Source organism: Medicago sativa, chromosome 6 (genome assembly GCF_051527215.1).
Source record: "Medicago sativa cultivar Bolivia chromosome 6, Bolivia_mono, whole genome shotgun sequence".
In the NCBI taxonomy this organism is placed as follows: domain Eukaryota; kingdom Viridiplantae; phylum Streptophyta; class Magnoliopsida; order Fabales; family Fabaceae; genus Medicago; species Medicago sativa.
In genome coordinates, this window is record NC_140754.1 from 4,550,738 (window position 1) to 4,567,417 (window position 16,680).

A 16,680-nucleotide genomic window follows, 5' to 3' on the forward strand; every position below is an offset into this window, starting at 1 on the left:
ATACATTGAACACATTTGTTCCTCTTGTTTACATTTACTGTACTTCAAAAGTCATTATTGATTTCCAATGCATATGAACACAATAGTTACTAATTTACGTTGAGTCCCAAGGTTCGCTGCAACTTAATTCTAAAACGTATAGACTAATTTGCCTTTTTGTTTGATATGTACTCTATAATTACTTAAAAACTCTTTAAATTAATAATTATTAATTTATCGATAAATTAATAACTCTCTAAATTAATAAATTTCTCCGGTCCTAACATTATTAATTTATAGAGTTTTAACTGTATGTTGTATGTTTTTTACGTGAGGAAGTTGTAATTGTATTTTGTACACGTATGTCTCCACTAAGAACTTTACGCCTCCCCATCTTTTCTTTGTTTCAATAGAAACTTATAAATTTTTAGGTAATAACTTAAAGTTTAGTTGGTTATCGATGTCATTTTTTTTGCTGAGATTCGAACTCCGGACTTTGTATATATTATACATTGTGCCTATCAATTGAGTTAAGTTCATAATGACAGTTAGTTATTGATGTCTAACAAAATGTATTAAAGATTTAAATTATTTTAAAATCAATAAAAATAAAAGAATGACATGTCATTGAATGATTGAATGAATAAAATGTACATACTCAACCAAATTTCATGGATACATCTATATATATTAAGCTAATTAATACTCTAATCATCTATATATATTAAGCTAGTGCTAATATATTGCACATCTATATCCACTAATCCCCTACAAAACACAACACAACCTCATCAAACTATAATGGATTTTGTTCTTAGCAGCTTAATAAACTCAACACCAATTGCACTCCTTTATTTCATTATTCCCCTATGTTTGTTTCTATTTGGATTCTCAAAATTTGTTCATAGCAAAAATAAAGAGGCACCAATAGCCGAAGGTGCATGGCCAATACTTGGTCACCTCTCACTTTTTAGTGGCACACAATCACCCCATAGAGTCTTAGGTACCTTAGCTGATAAATATGGACCAATATTCACCATCAAGCTTGGTTCTAAACATGCTTTAATTCTCAACAATTGGGAGGTGGCCAAGGAATGTTTTACTACACATGACATGGTCATTTCATCTCGTCCCAATATTGTTGCAACGGAACATTTGGGCTATAAAGGAGCCATGTTTGGTACTGCACCATACGGTCCTTATTGGCGCCAACTTCGCAAGATTGTGACCTTAGAGGTCCTCACAAATCGCCGAGTCGAGCAACAACAAGATGTTCGTGTTTCCGAAGTTCAAGCATCGATTAAAGAGCTATTCAATGTTTGGTCTGACAAAAATAACGAGTCATATTCATCAAACTATGTGCTAGCGGAGTTGGATCAATGGTTTACACATTTAACATTCAACATGGTTCTTCGAATGGTCGTTGGAAAAAGATATTTTGGTCTAACACCTAGTTCTGAGGAAGATGAATCCAAAAGATGTGTGAATGCTTTGAAGAAATTGATGCATTTGTTTGGGGTAATTACAGTGGGAGATGTTATTCCTTGCTTGAATTTTTTTGATTTTGGTGGTTATGTGAAGGCCATGAAAGAAACTTCCAAGGAGTTGGATAAGATTTTTGATGAATGGTTGAAAGAGCGTCGCCATAAAAGGACTTTGCATGAAAAAGTTGATGATCAAAGTAATCAAGATATCATGGATGTGTTACTTTCATTGCTTGATGGAACAACCATTGAAGGATTTGATGGTGATACCATAATCAAAGCCACACTATTGGTATGTATATGTATGATATTGAATATTTACTTGTGACCTCGCTATATTTTTTTTGGTCAAATGACCTCGCTATATTTGATAAAAGTAGTAAATAAATTAGATAATTTATACATAAAAATTTATAGCAAAACTTAGTTATACTCCCTCCGTTTCAAACTGAGTGTCGCTTTAGCCAAAAAATATTGTTTCAAAATGAATGTCGTTTTACATTTCCAATACAACTTTAATTTTTTTCTTCCAACTTTACCCTCAATAAATACTCCAACTTTTCTCTCACACAATTTCCAACGCAACTTTATGTTTGTCTTTTACTTATAAAGTAAAGGGCAGTTTAGTAAAAGTGTTATATCTAATGATTATTTCATTCCATTTCTTAATCTGTGTGCCAATACCTAAAACGACACTCATTTTGAAACGGAGGGAGTAATATATTTTCAAGGGTGCTTAGAGATTTAAAAGGAGAGTTCAATGGTGGACTTTCACCATTTTTAATAAAATAACGAATTTTGTTAAAAAAATAAATAAAGTGCGAGAGAAAACGATGAATTTTCAAATTCAAACATTTGTATTGAGTTCCATATTAGAAACACTCATATTTTTAATTGTTTAGCGAATCACGCATTCGACTAACAAGTGCTTTCACCTTTCAATATGGACCTTTTAAAAAATGTTTCAAAGTGGACCATTGAAGTTATAACCATACTTATTAGGATTTTTTTGGATTGTAAATGTTAGTATTTAGATCAATACTTACTTCTTTTTCCGAAACATACTTATTAGGATATTTGCACTTAATTTGCAGACACTGTTTTCTGGAGGAAGTGACACAACTAGTGTCACCCTTACATGGGCACTATGTTTGCTATTGAACAATCCTCATGTAATGGAAAAAGCAAAAGAAGAACTCGACGCTCAAATTGGCAAAGAGAGACGTGTAAGTGAGTCGGATATAAATAAATTGACATACCTTCAAGCTATAGTCAAAGAAACACTGCGATTATATCCACCCGCCCCTCTTTCAGGACCTCGTGAATTCTCGGAGAATTGTACTTTAGGTCGTTATCATGTTATAAAGGGAACTCGATTAATCACAAATCTTTGGAAGATTAACACAGATTCTAATATTTGGCCAGATCCATTAGAGTTCAAACCAGAAAGATTTCTTACCACTCATAAAGATGTTGATGTTAGGGGTAGCAATTTTGTGCTATTACCATTTGGAAGTGGTAGAAGGATATGCCCTGGAATATCACTTGGACTTCAAATGTTGCATTTCATTCTAGCTAATTTTTTGCATTCCTTTGATATCTTAAATCCAACCCCAGAACTTGTTGATATGAGTGAATCCTTTGGATTAACAAACACTAAAGCTACTCCTCTTAAGGTTCTCATTAAACCACGTTTGTCTATCAATTGTTATGAAATCATGTGATTTTGTTAGACAATATGTTATAGAATTATTAGTTTTTGTGTTTTTTTTAACGAGTTATAATTTTTTGTTCGAACATTATGATGTAATTTGACCAATATAGTCGATCCCATTTAATGGGATAAGACTTTGTTGTTGTTATTACTTTTGTAGTAGGATAATGTTTTGTTATAACCATATTAAAAGTAGTTTTACCATCCTAGCCTTTAGTTTGTAATGTTAAACTTTGAATTATTTAGATTAAAACTCTAGCTTCCTTTCTTGTTTATTTCACTTCTTCTTTATGGAGGTAGCCAAATAACATCATTTAGTCAAAAGCGCTAAGAAAATCTTTCTATGAGAAGTCTATAATAGCGCCGGCGTCCAACGACCCAGAAACGTTATAATAGTCTGTGTGTGACTTTTTTAATAATGTTTTAGTTAAAAGCACTATTAAAGTGGGGAGCCCCTAATATGGACCCTAAAAATAAGGCTTAATTGCACTTTTGGCCCCCTATCTTTCCAAAAGTTGCGGTTACGGCCCCCTAACTAAAATAAATACAAAACAGCCCCCTAAGTATTGATTCTATGGCAGTTTTGGCCCCCTGGTCCATTTTGACTTGGTCGTTGATGACGTGGCACCCCAGACCCATTATGTTTGGTGCCACGTGGATATTAATTATATTTTTTTTTTAAAAATGCTTGCAGGATTTTTAAATTGTAGGAAATTAAGAAAAAAAAGGAAAAAATTAAAAAAAATGGAAAAAGAAAATTGGAAGTCAGGTCACGTGAGCTGCTTCTCACCATTGTTAGATAACTTAGGGTTAATTTCTGCCCCCTTTGTTTCATCTTCTCACCATTCTTCTTCTCCAACTTGCGAAAATCTCTCTTCTTCTCCATTGTTCGCTTCTTCTTTTCCATTTCCAGAAAACGATTGCTGTGAAAATCAGATAACAAGGGTTTGTGTTACTATTTTCGGAGAAGATGAAGTGGGTGGATAAAGGCTTGAATCGAATGGACCATGGTGAAAGCTCTTCTCGTCGACAAGAGAAGAATATTCCTGACAACAATGCCTCAAAGTAAGATTCGTTTTTGTCTTTGCTTGAATATTGGGTTGTCTTTTTTGGTTGTAGTGTGATGCCTCAAAGTACAAAGCAAGATTCGTTTTTGTCTTTGCTTGAATATTCGGTTGTCTTTTTTGGTTGTTGTGTGATGTGTGCTGCATATAATATTGTAACTTGGGTCGTCCTTTTTGGTTGTGTTATGTGAAGTATGTTGTTTGAATTTAGGGTAGAAATACTGTACAAATACTTTGTACATTATACTGTATAAATACTCTTGTGCTGTAGAAATATTGTGTCACTGTATAAATACTCTTATACTGTATAAACTCACAGACTTTGTAGAAATACTCTTGTACACATACTATTGCTGTTATACTACTGATTTTGGTATGGTTAGTGAGTGTATTGAATACAATAATAATGTCATTTAAGGGGTTTTTTAACTTAGCTAATATTATATTGCTTGCAGTGCTACTAAGAACCACTCAGTGAGGATAAGGTTTAGATACAATGGTTACTTTAGTGGGGATCCTAACTTTGAATACAAAAGGGGTGATACTTATGAGTATGGAGGCACGTGGGTATTAGATGAAGTTAACCTAGTTGACTTGGACAAGCTGGTGAGAGAGTTAGGTGTAAAGGGGGAATATACTGTGTGGTATGCTGTGGCTGGAGGAGAACTCAAAGATGGTCTAAGAGCAATTAAAAGTGATGGGGATGTGCTAAGGTTCATAGCTGAGTATAAGGCTGAGGATAGTGTGACTTTTTACTTGGAACATCTTGATATAGATGATCTTGATGCAAGATATGAGGATGAGGAACATTCCTATTCCCCTTTTGAATCTGAAAGTGGAACAGATCCTGAGTTTTTAGCAGCTGAAGGTGATGAGTCTGAAAGAGTTAGTGAAGATGGGGCTTCTCTGAATGACAGTGACTATGATGAGGGCTTTGACTGGACAGATGTGCTGCCTGATCAAGTGATAAATCCTGAACCTGTGGTTACTTCAAATGTTCAAGCTTTGGTGGCTTTTCAAAGTTCAAAGAATCCTGATGCAGCAAGACTTGAAGATTTTGATGATGAGAATGGAGATTCATCTGATTTAGATATCATCTGCTCTTCTGATGAGGATACTGACCGTGGTAAGACAAAATTACATAAGTTCAAATTGTCTGAAGAAATTGTTTTTGTGAAAGGGCAAGTATTCTCAAGTGCTGAACTAATTAGGACATCTGTGAGAGAGTTTGCTTTGCAAGAAAAGAAAAATATTTATGTTAAGAAAAGTGATAGGAAGAGGGTTGTGGCTAAGTGTGCTGATGGTTGCCCATTTTACATGAGGTTTAGCAAGGCTCCACCTAAAACATACTTTGTTTTAACAACTTATTGTGCTGATCATAAGTGTCATTACGGTGGGAGAACTAGATTGATCAGAACTTCTTTGTTAGCTAAGAAGTTGATACCAATCCTGAAACTCACACCTCGTATGAGGATAAAGAAATTGAAGGAGGCTTGTAAAGAAAAGTGGGTAGTGATGTTAAGTAGCTATCAGTTATATAGGGCTAAGAAGAAGTCTCTGGAACTTATCCATGGTGCCATAGATGAGCAATATGCGCATCTGAGAAACTATGCTGAGGAATTGTTGAGGAGCAATCCTGGTAGCAGTGTGAAGATTCAGTGTAAAGATAGTGATGCTGGGCCTGTTTTTCAGAGAATATATGTGTGCTTTTATGCTTGCAAGAGGGCATTTGCAACTACTTGTAGACCATTAATTGGTCTAGATGGGTGTTTTCTGAAAGGAAGAGATGGAGGACATTTACTAGCAGCAATTGGGAAAGATGGCAACAATCAAATGTTACCAATTGCATTTGCAGTAGTGGAAGCTGAAACAAAGGACGCATGGGACTGGTTTCTTGAACTGTTATTGGCTGACTTGAATGGCATTGCAGCTAAAAAATGGTCTTTCATTTCAGACCAGCAAAAGGTATGCATTTGTTGTTTATTTAACAAATTTAAGATTAAGTTAATTATAATTGTCTTGTTATTTATTTATGCTTTAATATTGTTTTATTTATTTGAAGGGACTTGTGAACACAATTGCATCAATTCCTGATGCTCATGAGCACAGATTGTGTGTTAAACATCTGTATGGGAACTTTAAGAAGAGACATCCAGGTGAGCAATTGAAGGAGGCAATGTGGAAAGCTGCTAGGTGTACTACAATGGTTGAATTTAACAAGGCAATGGAGAATTTGAAGAACATTAATGAAGCTGCTTGGAAGGAGATGAGTGAGCATGATGTAGGTAGTTGGTCTAGGGCTGGGTTTAGTACTTACACTTGTTGTGATCTACAAGTAAACAACATGTGTGAGGCATTTAATAGTGCAATAGTTGATATAAGAGAGAATGCTGTTATATCTCTTGTTGATGGGCTGAAAATGTATATCACAGATAGGATAGTAAAACTTAGAGACTATATGTTGAGGTATGATGGTGAAATTTGTCCAATGATTAACAAGCTGTTGGATAGGTGTAAGAAGGAAGCTGAGGGCTGGTCTCCAAATTGGAGTGGAGATAATAATTATGCTAGATTTACAGTTTATAAAGGCAGTGACTCATATGCTGTTAATCTTGGAGAAAAATCTTGTGGCTGCAGGAAATGGGATCTGTCTGGCATACCTTGTCCACATGCAATTGCTTGCATATGGTATAATCAGAAAAATCCAGATGACTATGTGGCTCATTGGTACAGGTTAGTACACTTAATCTAGCTTTTACTTTATTTTAGATTATATAACACATTAACAAAGGGCTTACAATTTAACTTGAAATTATATAGGAAATCTACTTTTTTGGATACTTACAACAACCTCATACTGCCTTGTAATGTGTTATATAATCAGGTACAAACTGTAATGTGTTTTACTGTAATGTGTTAAATATGCAAGTGTCATATGTATTTAACTTGTATTATGCATATTTCAGACCAATCCAACTGTTCAGTAACCTCAAGCACCACTTGCACCCAAGAAGAAAGGGCCAGCTAAGAAGAAAGCACCAAGCAAAAAGGCTGGGCCATCAACTGCAACCACAACTGCACCAACACCTTCAACCACAACAGAAGCATCACCTGCAACCAAGACTGTACCAACTGCTGCATCCACAACAAGTGTTCCACCTGTTGCAACCAATACTGGACCACCATCAACTTGCTTGAACACTGTCATCAGCAAACCACTTGCAAGCAACAATGTGCCATCTGCAAGCAACACTGTCACCAAAACTGACCCAAAGAAGACTGTGAGCAACTCTGTGCAAAGCAACTATGTGCCAATTGTAAAGCCACAAATAGTGGGGGAAAACATACTCATGGTGCCTAAGAAGTGCAGGAACATTGGTCTGAAGAGAAAGTCTGATGAAATGGAGCCTATTGGAACACAACAGTCAGTAAACAAGAAGTAGTGCCACCTATTTGATATGCCTGACGACACTTATTCTATATTTTGGGGTGTAATGCAATTTAAGTACTCTTTTGTTGGCATTATATTTTGGGTTGTAATAGTTAAGTATTGAAACTTAAGTCTACTTTGGAACTTATTTAGTTTAAGCTATGTTACTTTGGAACCTATTTAGTATGCAAACATGGTTGGTTGTAACTTAAGTCTACATTTGGATATGATATTTTGCGACATAATATCAGACTTTTTGTTATGTGTTCTACTCTGTCCTCTATATCATATTTTCATGTCATTATCTTGCATATGTTCGAAGCTCATAACCACAAACATTTTTCATTCACTTGCCAAAATCAATGGTTACAAACATTTTCATTAACTTGCCGAAATCAAAGGTTACAAACATTCAACATCATTCAGCTTCATTACAATAAAAAAACAACTTAAAACTTAACAACATCAGAACAACAATCAACCTTGTTTCAGAGCTAACCCTAGAGCTAAAAGGCCAAACATGAACATCATCATTCCTAACACAACTATGGCAATTACAAAAGTTCTTTCTTTCTTCTTCAATTCATCATTCTTCTTCAACAGTGCTCGAATTATTTTCTTCTGCCTATCAGGTACCTCAGGATCATACCACCTAAAAAAATTGCATTTTCTTCTGACAAAATACCTTCCACAGCCGTGAAACCTCCTCCCTGGATTCTCATCAGTCCAAGCAGTCACCAATGGTGAATCAACACCACAATAGCAAACCAACTTGGTTTTGTGCTTTAATGTTGAGCCACTAACCGATGAAGATGAATATTCAACCATTTTTGGTTTCCAACACAAACTGAGCACAAACTGTGTAGTTATGTGAGTCAGATGAACAAAGAGAAGCCCTGAACGAAATCGAAATCGATTTAAGAAGAAAGAAACAAGGACAACAATTGGAGAAGAAGAAAATCGATTTGAGGTTGAAGAAGAAGATGGTGAAATGGTCGATTTGCAGATTTGGGAAATTGGGGGTTTTTAAACCCTAATTTCTAACCGTTGAAGACATTTGGGAAATTGGGGCACGTGAGGTCCTTTTTTTTTTTAATTTTTTCCTTTTTTTTCTTAATTTCCTACAATTTAAAAATCCTGCAAGCATTTAAAAAAATATAATTAATATCCACGTGGCACCAAACATAAGGGGTCTGGGTTGCCACGTCATCAACGACCAAGTCAAAATGGACCAGGGGGCCAAAACTGCTATAGAATCAATACTTAGGTGGCTGTTTTGTATTTATTTTAGTTAGGGGGCCGTAACCGCAACTTTTAGAAAGATAGGGGGCCAAAAGTGCAATTAAGCCTAAAAATAAAGGTGCACAGCTGGACCTGTGCAAATCACCTGCCACAGCCGGTTATGCTCAATCAATCATTTTGTTAGTAAATTTAATTTTATTAGTGACCTCAAAAGAATTGGCACTGAGAGCACGGAACCCTCATCCTTCCCTGTCCCCTTTGTTCTTTCAAGTGCATCACATCTTCACAGGCCACAAATGGATTTCATTGCATTCACTTCTTTCATTGGAACCTCACCCAACGCCACCTTACTCTTCTCCAAACTACATTCAGCGGACACACTTGTGATTGAGAAGCTTATGGATACAACCGAACTAAGTGGTCTTGGGTTGCTAGCTAATTTCTTTTTACAAGTTCTCCATGAAAATCATATTCTTTATGACATTAAGATTAAAAAAAGAAAAAATTGTTTGACTTTTGTTTCTGTATGCAGATAAGAGATTATTAGAAGGTGAATATATTTTGGCTTGACATATATAAATTGAAGTTAATTGTCATGAAACGATTTAGAGCTATTGGAAAAGAAGATAAAAAAGTAAAAATTCATAACATCCATTGCAAATTTATGCAAAATGAGATAGTAATCATGAGGCTCCATATCCAATCTTAATAGATCTGTGAAGAAAATCTTTGATGGTTCTTTACTGTATGATCTCGCAAAAGTCGGAACGATCCATGATAAGTTTGGTAGTTAGTATTTAGCCAATAAACCTCAATAGGGAAAGTACAGAAATGGCAGATTATAACCGGCTGTGGCAGGTCATTTTGTGAGGTCCACCGATGCACCTTTATTTTTAAGGACCATATTAGGGGTTTCCATTAAAGTGACGCTATTGTTTGTCATAAAAATTGTAGTATTGTGTAAGCGAACATTTTTTTTTTGTTGCACAAATTGTGTAAGCGAACATTGTACCAGATAGAAAGGTTGATCCTATAGCAACTCATTATCATGTGCCTCTTGGAATTGCACATATTTATTGCTTGTTATTCAAACTTGATGGAATTTGAACGAAGAACATATAGTTCCTAGTTATATTATTTAATCTTTAATTTTGAAATCTTGATTTATTGGTCAACTTAGCATGGTTTGGTCCTTATTTGTTGGGAAAAAAAAGAAGAGAACGATATGTGCTATAACAAATCAAGGACCACAATCTCTCTAGAGCTCTTGTGTGTTCAAATTTAGTGCAAATAACGTTTTACATATTGATAAGGATTATGGTTTGGTCCTTATCAAGGACCACATGTAGTAGTGCAATAACGTTTGCTTATGGCTTTTGAATATATAAAACGTTTCGATCATTGTCTCCCACAATCTTTTCTTATTCTTGATGTTGTAATTCATCTTGGTTCTAGGATGTAGTAGTTATAATTCAAGGACCAAACCATAATCCTTATCCATATGATAAGCTACTTTTTGTATAATTCTTGTTAAAAAATTAGGTTGTTTATTTAATTGGGAGATATTTTTCTTATGTAATTTGAACTTTTATTTGTAGGAATTGATCATAGGAGGAAGTGACACAACGGCAGGAACACTTACATGGGCAATGTCTTTACTATTCGTCACCTCGCGAATTCACAGAAGATTGCACAATAGGCGAATACCATATCAAAAAGGGAACTCGATTGATGCCAAATCTATGGAAGATTCATAGAGACCCTAGGGTTTGGTCAGATCCATTAGAATTCAAACCTGAAAGGTTTCTTACCACGCATAAAGATGTTGATCTTAGGGGTCAAAATTTTGAGTTGTTGCCATTTGGAAGTGGAAGAAGGATGTGTGCTGGAATGTCCCTTGGTTTGCATATGCTTCATTATATTCTAGCTAATTTCTTGCATTCTTTTGAATTCTTGAATCTATCTCCTGAATCAATTGATTTGGCCGAAGTCCTTGAATTTACTAGCACCAAAGTTACTCCACTTGAGGTTTTGGTTAAACCTTGTTTGTCTCCAAAATGTTATAAAACTATGTGACTCTAGTTGTTGAAGAGTCTCATATCGAATAAAATATGATTTGAGTTGATGTTTATTAGTGGGGGTAATCATCACCTTATAAGTTGGTTTTGTAAAGATGAATTAAGCCCTAAATTTCAACACTAGTGTTTGTCAATTGTGTATTTTTTTTCTTCTGTATGTCTTGTTACAATTTGTTAGTTAGTGATAACTAATTGTAGTTAGAGTCTCAATAATTTTGTTGTTAATTGTGTACTCTTGCTACATCATAATAGTTTATTTATAAGCTTCTCTTGTATTCATTTCAATCATATGAATAATACTTATTACTTTGGCTCTAATTCTTTTGAAGATCCATGACATTTTGATGTAATTGCAAATTAAATTTTCTCATAGAAATAAGTGTTTCACTTCTTTGTCACCATAAAAATATATAGTACTCTATTTCTCACAAGAAACAATAGCAAGCGTTTAAATTGCCCAAAGAAATACAAAAACATCAACAACAATTTTTTTTTCTTCCACAAAGCCACTTCCAAGTTCCAACTAAAAAAATCAATAATAAGGTTCCAAATAAAAATTAAATAGGTGCCATTCAAAAATTTTTAAAAAAATCAGGCAGATCTGAAAATCTGTTTTTTTTAAAAGAAACTAAAATTTGAAATTTTATTTTGTAAAATTCTTTACAAAACTATTTTTATTTTCTTGTTTTTGATGCTCAAATAAATAAACACCTGCTTTAAAAATTAATTTATATTTTCTTATTTTTGATACGAGTTTCTTTTGGCAATGTTATGTGATCATCACTGATGTTATTTATTTTTTTTTGTCTTAATTCTCAAAATATACACCAAAATACTAATTTTGCCCCCTAAATCTCCCTCCAAAATCCGCAAGCCAAACATGCCCTAAAATGTTCAATATTCTTGATCAACATGTTTGTGTTCTCTTCTCTCATCTTCTTTTTCAATTTCGATTAGTCAAATTGTGTGCTAAATGTATTTGATATAATTGTTCATTTTAACTATTTTCAACTCCAACAAATTTTGTTGGGTCTGGCTTATAAGCTAATCTTTCATTGATAAATAAAACATAACTAATTTGTTCTACACATAGGTACAATTGGTCAAACTTTGTTAACAAACATCACATGTTCATTGTTTGCGTTTATTGTTATGTCAATCATTTGTAATAAGTTGCAATTGTTGGGGAGTCCGAGGAGCGTCAGAAGCGGCAATGGGAAAAACGTCCAGGACCCTAAGAGACATAGACATCATATCTCCACCCAAAGTCATCAGGTATATGAGTCTTCTCTCTTATATATCCAATGCTTCCTCCATTCCTAGTCGACGTGGGACATAATCACTCACACTTGATTTCCTAACAATCTCCCCTTCAAGTGTGATTCACCCACATCACTAGCCTGATCCACACTAGGATCACGCTCCCGCTCCCCACCAAGCCTAACTAGGGATCTGATACTAATTGGTGGGGAGTCCGAGGTCGGCAACGGGCTAACCGTCCAAGAACAATAAAAGACTTAGACGCCATTATCTCAACCTAAAACCCTAAGGCAATGGGTATATCGGTACCCTCTCTTATATATCCAACATTTCCTCTATTTGATGTGGGACATAATCACTTACACTTGAAACCCAACAATCTCTCCCTCAAGTGTGAGTCACCCACATCACTAGCCTGATCCACACTAGGACCCCACTCTCGCTTCCCACTGAGCCTAACCAAGGCTCTGATACCAGTTGTTGGGGAGTCTGAGGAGTACCGAGAGCGGTAATGGGCTAAACGTCCAGGACCAACAAAAGACTTATACACCACATCTCCACCAAAAACCTTAAGATATCAGGTATATGGGTCCCCTCTCTTATATATCCAACGTTTCCTCCATTCCTAGTCGATGTAAGACATAATCACTCACACTTGATTTCCCAACAATCTCCCCCTCAAGCATGAGTCACCCACATCACCAGCCTGATCCACACTAGGATCCTGCTCCCCACCGAGCCTAACGAGGACTCTCATACCAGTTGTTGGGGAGTCCGGAAAGCGTCGAAAACGACAATGGGCTAATTGTCCAAGACCAATAAGAGACTTATACGCCACAACAATTTTAATAATTAGTATCATACAACTCTCAATCCTAGTGCAAAATTTGAACTGTGTTTTCATATGGATTTCAAACTTCAAATTTGCGATTTTCTTTCTTTGTAAACTCTTACTCTTAAATATAGTTTATGTCCCAAAAATAAAACAATTAATTTGAATATTGAAATTCTATATGAAAACATGGGTGAATGATCAAAAGAACATAAAAATATTAAATATATAAATCATCATTTAAAATTAAATTAAAAGACCATAAAAGTAATTTTGTCAAAATGGTAAACTCAAACTTGTCATTTTCTTATGTCAATTCACTGTAGGTCCATCGAAAAAGATAAATGTGGAAAAGAAACAGCTCACTCCTAGTGGTGGACTAGTTGATATTAACATAACTTTATAAATAATTTTCTTACTAGTCTTCTAGTGGTGGAGACTCTCCACCTTTCAATTCCTGTCCGTCAAGTATATCAGTTTGAAACTCGTTTTTTTTTTTTTTTTTTTTTTTTTTTTTTTTTTTTTTTTGAGCTTCTAGTTTTCAGATATGTGGTCCTTCATTCATATTCCATATAAATTTTAGATTTAATACTCAAAAATTCATATTCAAACATATCAAAAGGATTAAAATGACGTGAAAAACAAGATAAAGAACGACATCAAAAAAAGTTAAGGTACAATAAATATAAATTTGCTATAATTAATGTTACCTGCACCACATAAACATATTAAATATAATAAGCTTTTTGATTTTCCCACTTAACTTTTAATCTCCATTTATATGTTGTATGTTTTTTTTACGTGAGGAAGTTGTAATTGTATTTTGTACACGTATGTCTCCACAAACAATTTCACGTCTCTCCATCTTTTTCTTTTGTTTCAATCAAAACTTATAAATTCGTAGATACTTTGAAGTTTAATTGGGTATCCGTATCCACAAAAAAAAAAAAAATTAAGATTTCAAATTATTTTAAAATCAATAAAAATAAAAGTTACATACTCAACCAAATTCCATGAATACATCTATCTGTATATATTAAGCTAATACTAATGGCACATCCATATCCACCAATCTCCTACAAAATACAGCACAACACAACCTCGTCCAACTATAATGGATTTTGTTCTTAGCAGCCTAATAAACTCAACAACAATTGCACTCCTTGATTTCATTATTCCCCTATGTTTGTTTATATTTGGATTCTCAAAATTTGTTCATAGCAAAAATAAAGAGGCACCAATAGCCGAAGGTGCATGGCCAATACTTGGTCACCTCTCACTTTTTAGTGGCAAACAATCACCCCATAGAGTTTTAGGTACCTTAGCTGATAAATATGGACCAATATTCACTATCAAGCTTGGTTCTAAACATGCTTTAATACTCAACAATTGGGAAATGGCCAAGGAATGTTTTACTACACATGACATGGTCGTTTCGTCTCGTCCCAAGCTTGTTGGAACGGAACACTTGGGCTATAATGGAGCAATGTTTGGTCTTGCTCCATATGGTCCTTATTGGCGCCAACTTCGCAAGATTGTAACCCTAGAGGTCCTCACAAATCGTCGAATCGAACAACAACAACATGTTCGTGTTTCCGAAGTTCAAGCATCGATTAAAGAACTCTTTAATGTTTGGTCTAGCAAAAAGAATGAGTCTTATTCATCAAACTACGTGCTGGTCAAGTTGGATGAATGGTTTACGCATTTAACATTCAACATGGTTCTTCAAATGGTTGTTGGGAAAAGATATATTGGTTTAATAACTAGTTCGGAGGAAGACGAATCTAAAAGATGTGTGAATGCTTTAAAGAAATTGATGCATTTGTTTGGTGTAATCACAGTGGGAGATGTTATTCCTTGCTTGAATTTTTTTGATTTTGGTGGTTATGTGAAGGCCATGAAAGAAACTTCCAAGGAGTTCGATAATATTTTTGATGAATGGTTGAAAGAGCGTCGCCATAAAAGGACTTTGGATGAAAAAGTTGATGATCAAGGTAATCAAGATATCATGGATGTGTTGCTTTCATTGCTTGATGGAACAACCATTGAAGGGTTTGATGGTGATACCATAATCAAAGCCACACTATTGGTATGTATTTTTATGATATTGAATATGTACTTTTGACCTCGCTATATTTGATAAAAGTAGTAAATAGATTAGATAATTTATAACTAAAAATTTATAGCAAAACTTAGTTATAATATATTTTCAAGGGTGCTTAGAGATTTAATAAAATAACGAATTTTGTTAAAAAAATAAATAAAGTGGGAGAGAAAACGATGAATTTTCAAATTCAAACATTTGTATTGAGTTCCATATTAGAAACACTCATATTTTTAATTGTTTAGCGAATCACGCATTCGACTAACAAGTGCTTTCACCTTTCAATATGGACCTTTTAAAAAATGTTTCAAAGTGGACCATTGAAGTTATAACCATACTTATTAGGATTTTTTTGGATTGTAAATGTTAGTATTTAGTTTAATACTTACTTCTTTTTCCGAAACATACTTATTAGGATATTTGCACTTAATTTGCAGACACTGTTTTCTGGAGGAAGTGACACAACTAGTGTCACCCTTACATGGGCACTATGTTTACTATTGAAAAATCCTCTTGTAATGGAAAAAGCAAAAGAAGAACTCGACACTCAAATTGGCAAAGAGAGATGTGTAAGTGAGTCGGATATAAATAAATTGACATACCTTCAAGCTATAGTCAAAGAAACACTACGATTATATCCACCCGCCCCTCTTTCAGGACCTCGTGAATTCTCGGAGAATTGTACTTTAGGCGGTTATCATGTAATAAAGGGAACTCGATTAATCACAAATCTTTGGAAGATTAACACAGATTCTAATATTTGGTCAGATCCGTTAGAGTTCAAACCAGAAAGATTTCTTACCACTCATAAAGATGTTGATGTTAGGGGTAGTAATTTTGTGCTATTACCATTTGGAAGTGGTAGAAGGATATGCCCTGGAATATCACTTGGACTTCAAATGTTGCATTTCATTCTAGCTAATTTTTTGCATTCCTTTGATATCTTAAATCCAACCCCAGAACTTGTTGATATGAGTGAATCCTTTGGATTAACAAACACTAAAGCTACTCCTCTTAAGGTTCTCATTAAACCACGTTTGTCTATCAATTGTTATGAAATCATGTGATTTTGTTAGACAATATGTTATAGAATTATTAGTTTTTGTGTTTTTTTTAATGAGTTATAATGTTTTGTTCGAACATTATGATGTAATTTGACCAATATAGTCGATCCCATTTAATGGGATAAGACTTTGTTGTTGTTATTACTTTTGTAGTAGGATAATGTTTTGTTATAACCATATTAAAAGTAGTTTTACCATCCTAGCCTTTAGTATATAATTATTTTGCTTCCCTTGTAATGTTAAACTTTGAATTATTTAGATTAAAACTCTAGCTTTCTTTCTTGTTTATTTCACTTCTTCTTTATGGAGGTAGCCAAATAACATCATTTAGTCAAAAGCGCCAAGAAAATCTTTCTATGAGAAGTCTATAATAGCGCCCGGCGTCCAACGACCCAGAAACGTTATAATAGTCTGTGTGTGACTTTTTTA

The 16,680-nt window shown here is 34.4% G+C and overlaps 3 protein-coding genes across 3 annotated transcripts; all 3 read left to right on the forward strand.

Moving 5' to 3' along the window:
• Nucleotides 1-726: 726 nt before the first annotated feature.
• On the forward strand, nucleotides 727-3,325 carry LOC146912207 (cytochrome P450 82A3-like). The gene is made up of 2 exons (XM_085719826.1): nucleotides 727-1,755; nucleotides 2,558-3,325. The coding sequence occupies exons 1-2, from the start codon at nucleotides 781-783 to the stop codon at nucleotides 3,185-3,187; spliced, it is 1,605 nt and encodes a 534-aa protein (XP_085575952.1). The 5' UTR covers nucleotides 727-780; the 3' UTR covers nucleotides 3,188-3,325.
• Nucleotides 3,326-4,016: 691 nt separating this feature from the next.
• Nucleotides 4,017-7,942, forward strand: LOC146912208 (uncharacterized). The gene is made up of 3 exons (XM_085719827.1): nucleotides 4,017-4,242; nucleotides 4,697-6,206; nucleotides 6,304-7,942. The coding sequence occupies exons 1-3, from the start codon at nucleotides 4,148-4,150 to the stop codon at nucleotides 6,991-6,993; spliced, it is 2,295 nt and encodes a 764-aa protein (XP_085575953.1). The 5' UTR covers nucleotides 4,017-4,147; the 3' UTR covers nucleotides 6,994-7,942.
• A 6,202-nt stretch (nucleotides 7,943-14,144) lies between these two features.
• LOC146912209 (cytochrome P450 82A3-like) lies at nucleotides 14,145-16,539 on the forward strand. The gene is made up of 2 exons (XM_085719808.1): nucleotides 14,145-15,172; nucleotides 15,625-16,539. The coding sequence occupies exons 1-2, from the start codon at nucleotides 14,198-14,200 to the stop codon at nucleotides 16,252-16,254; spliced, it is 1,605 nt and encodes a 534-aa protein (XP_085575934.1). The 5' UTR covers nucleotides 14,145-14,197; the 3' UTR covers nucleotides 16,255-16,539.
• Nucleotides 16,540-16,680: the final 141 nt, after the last annotated feature.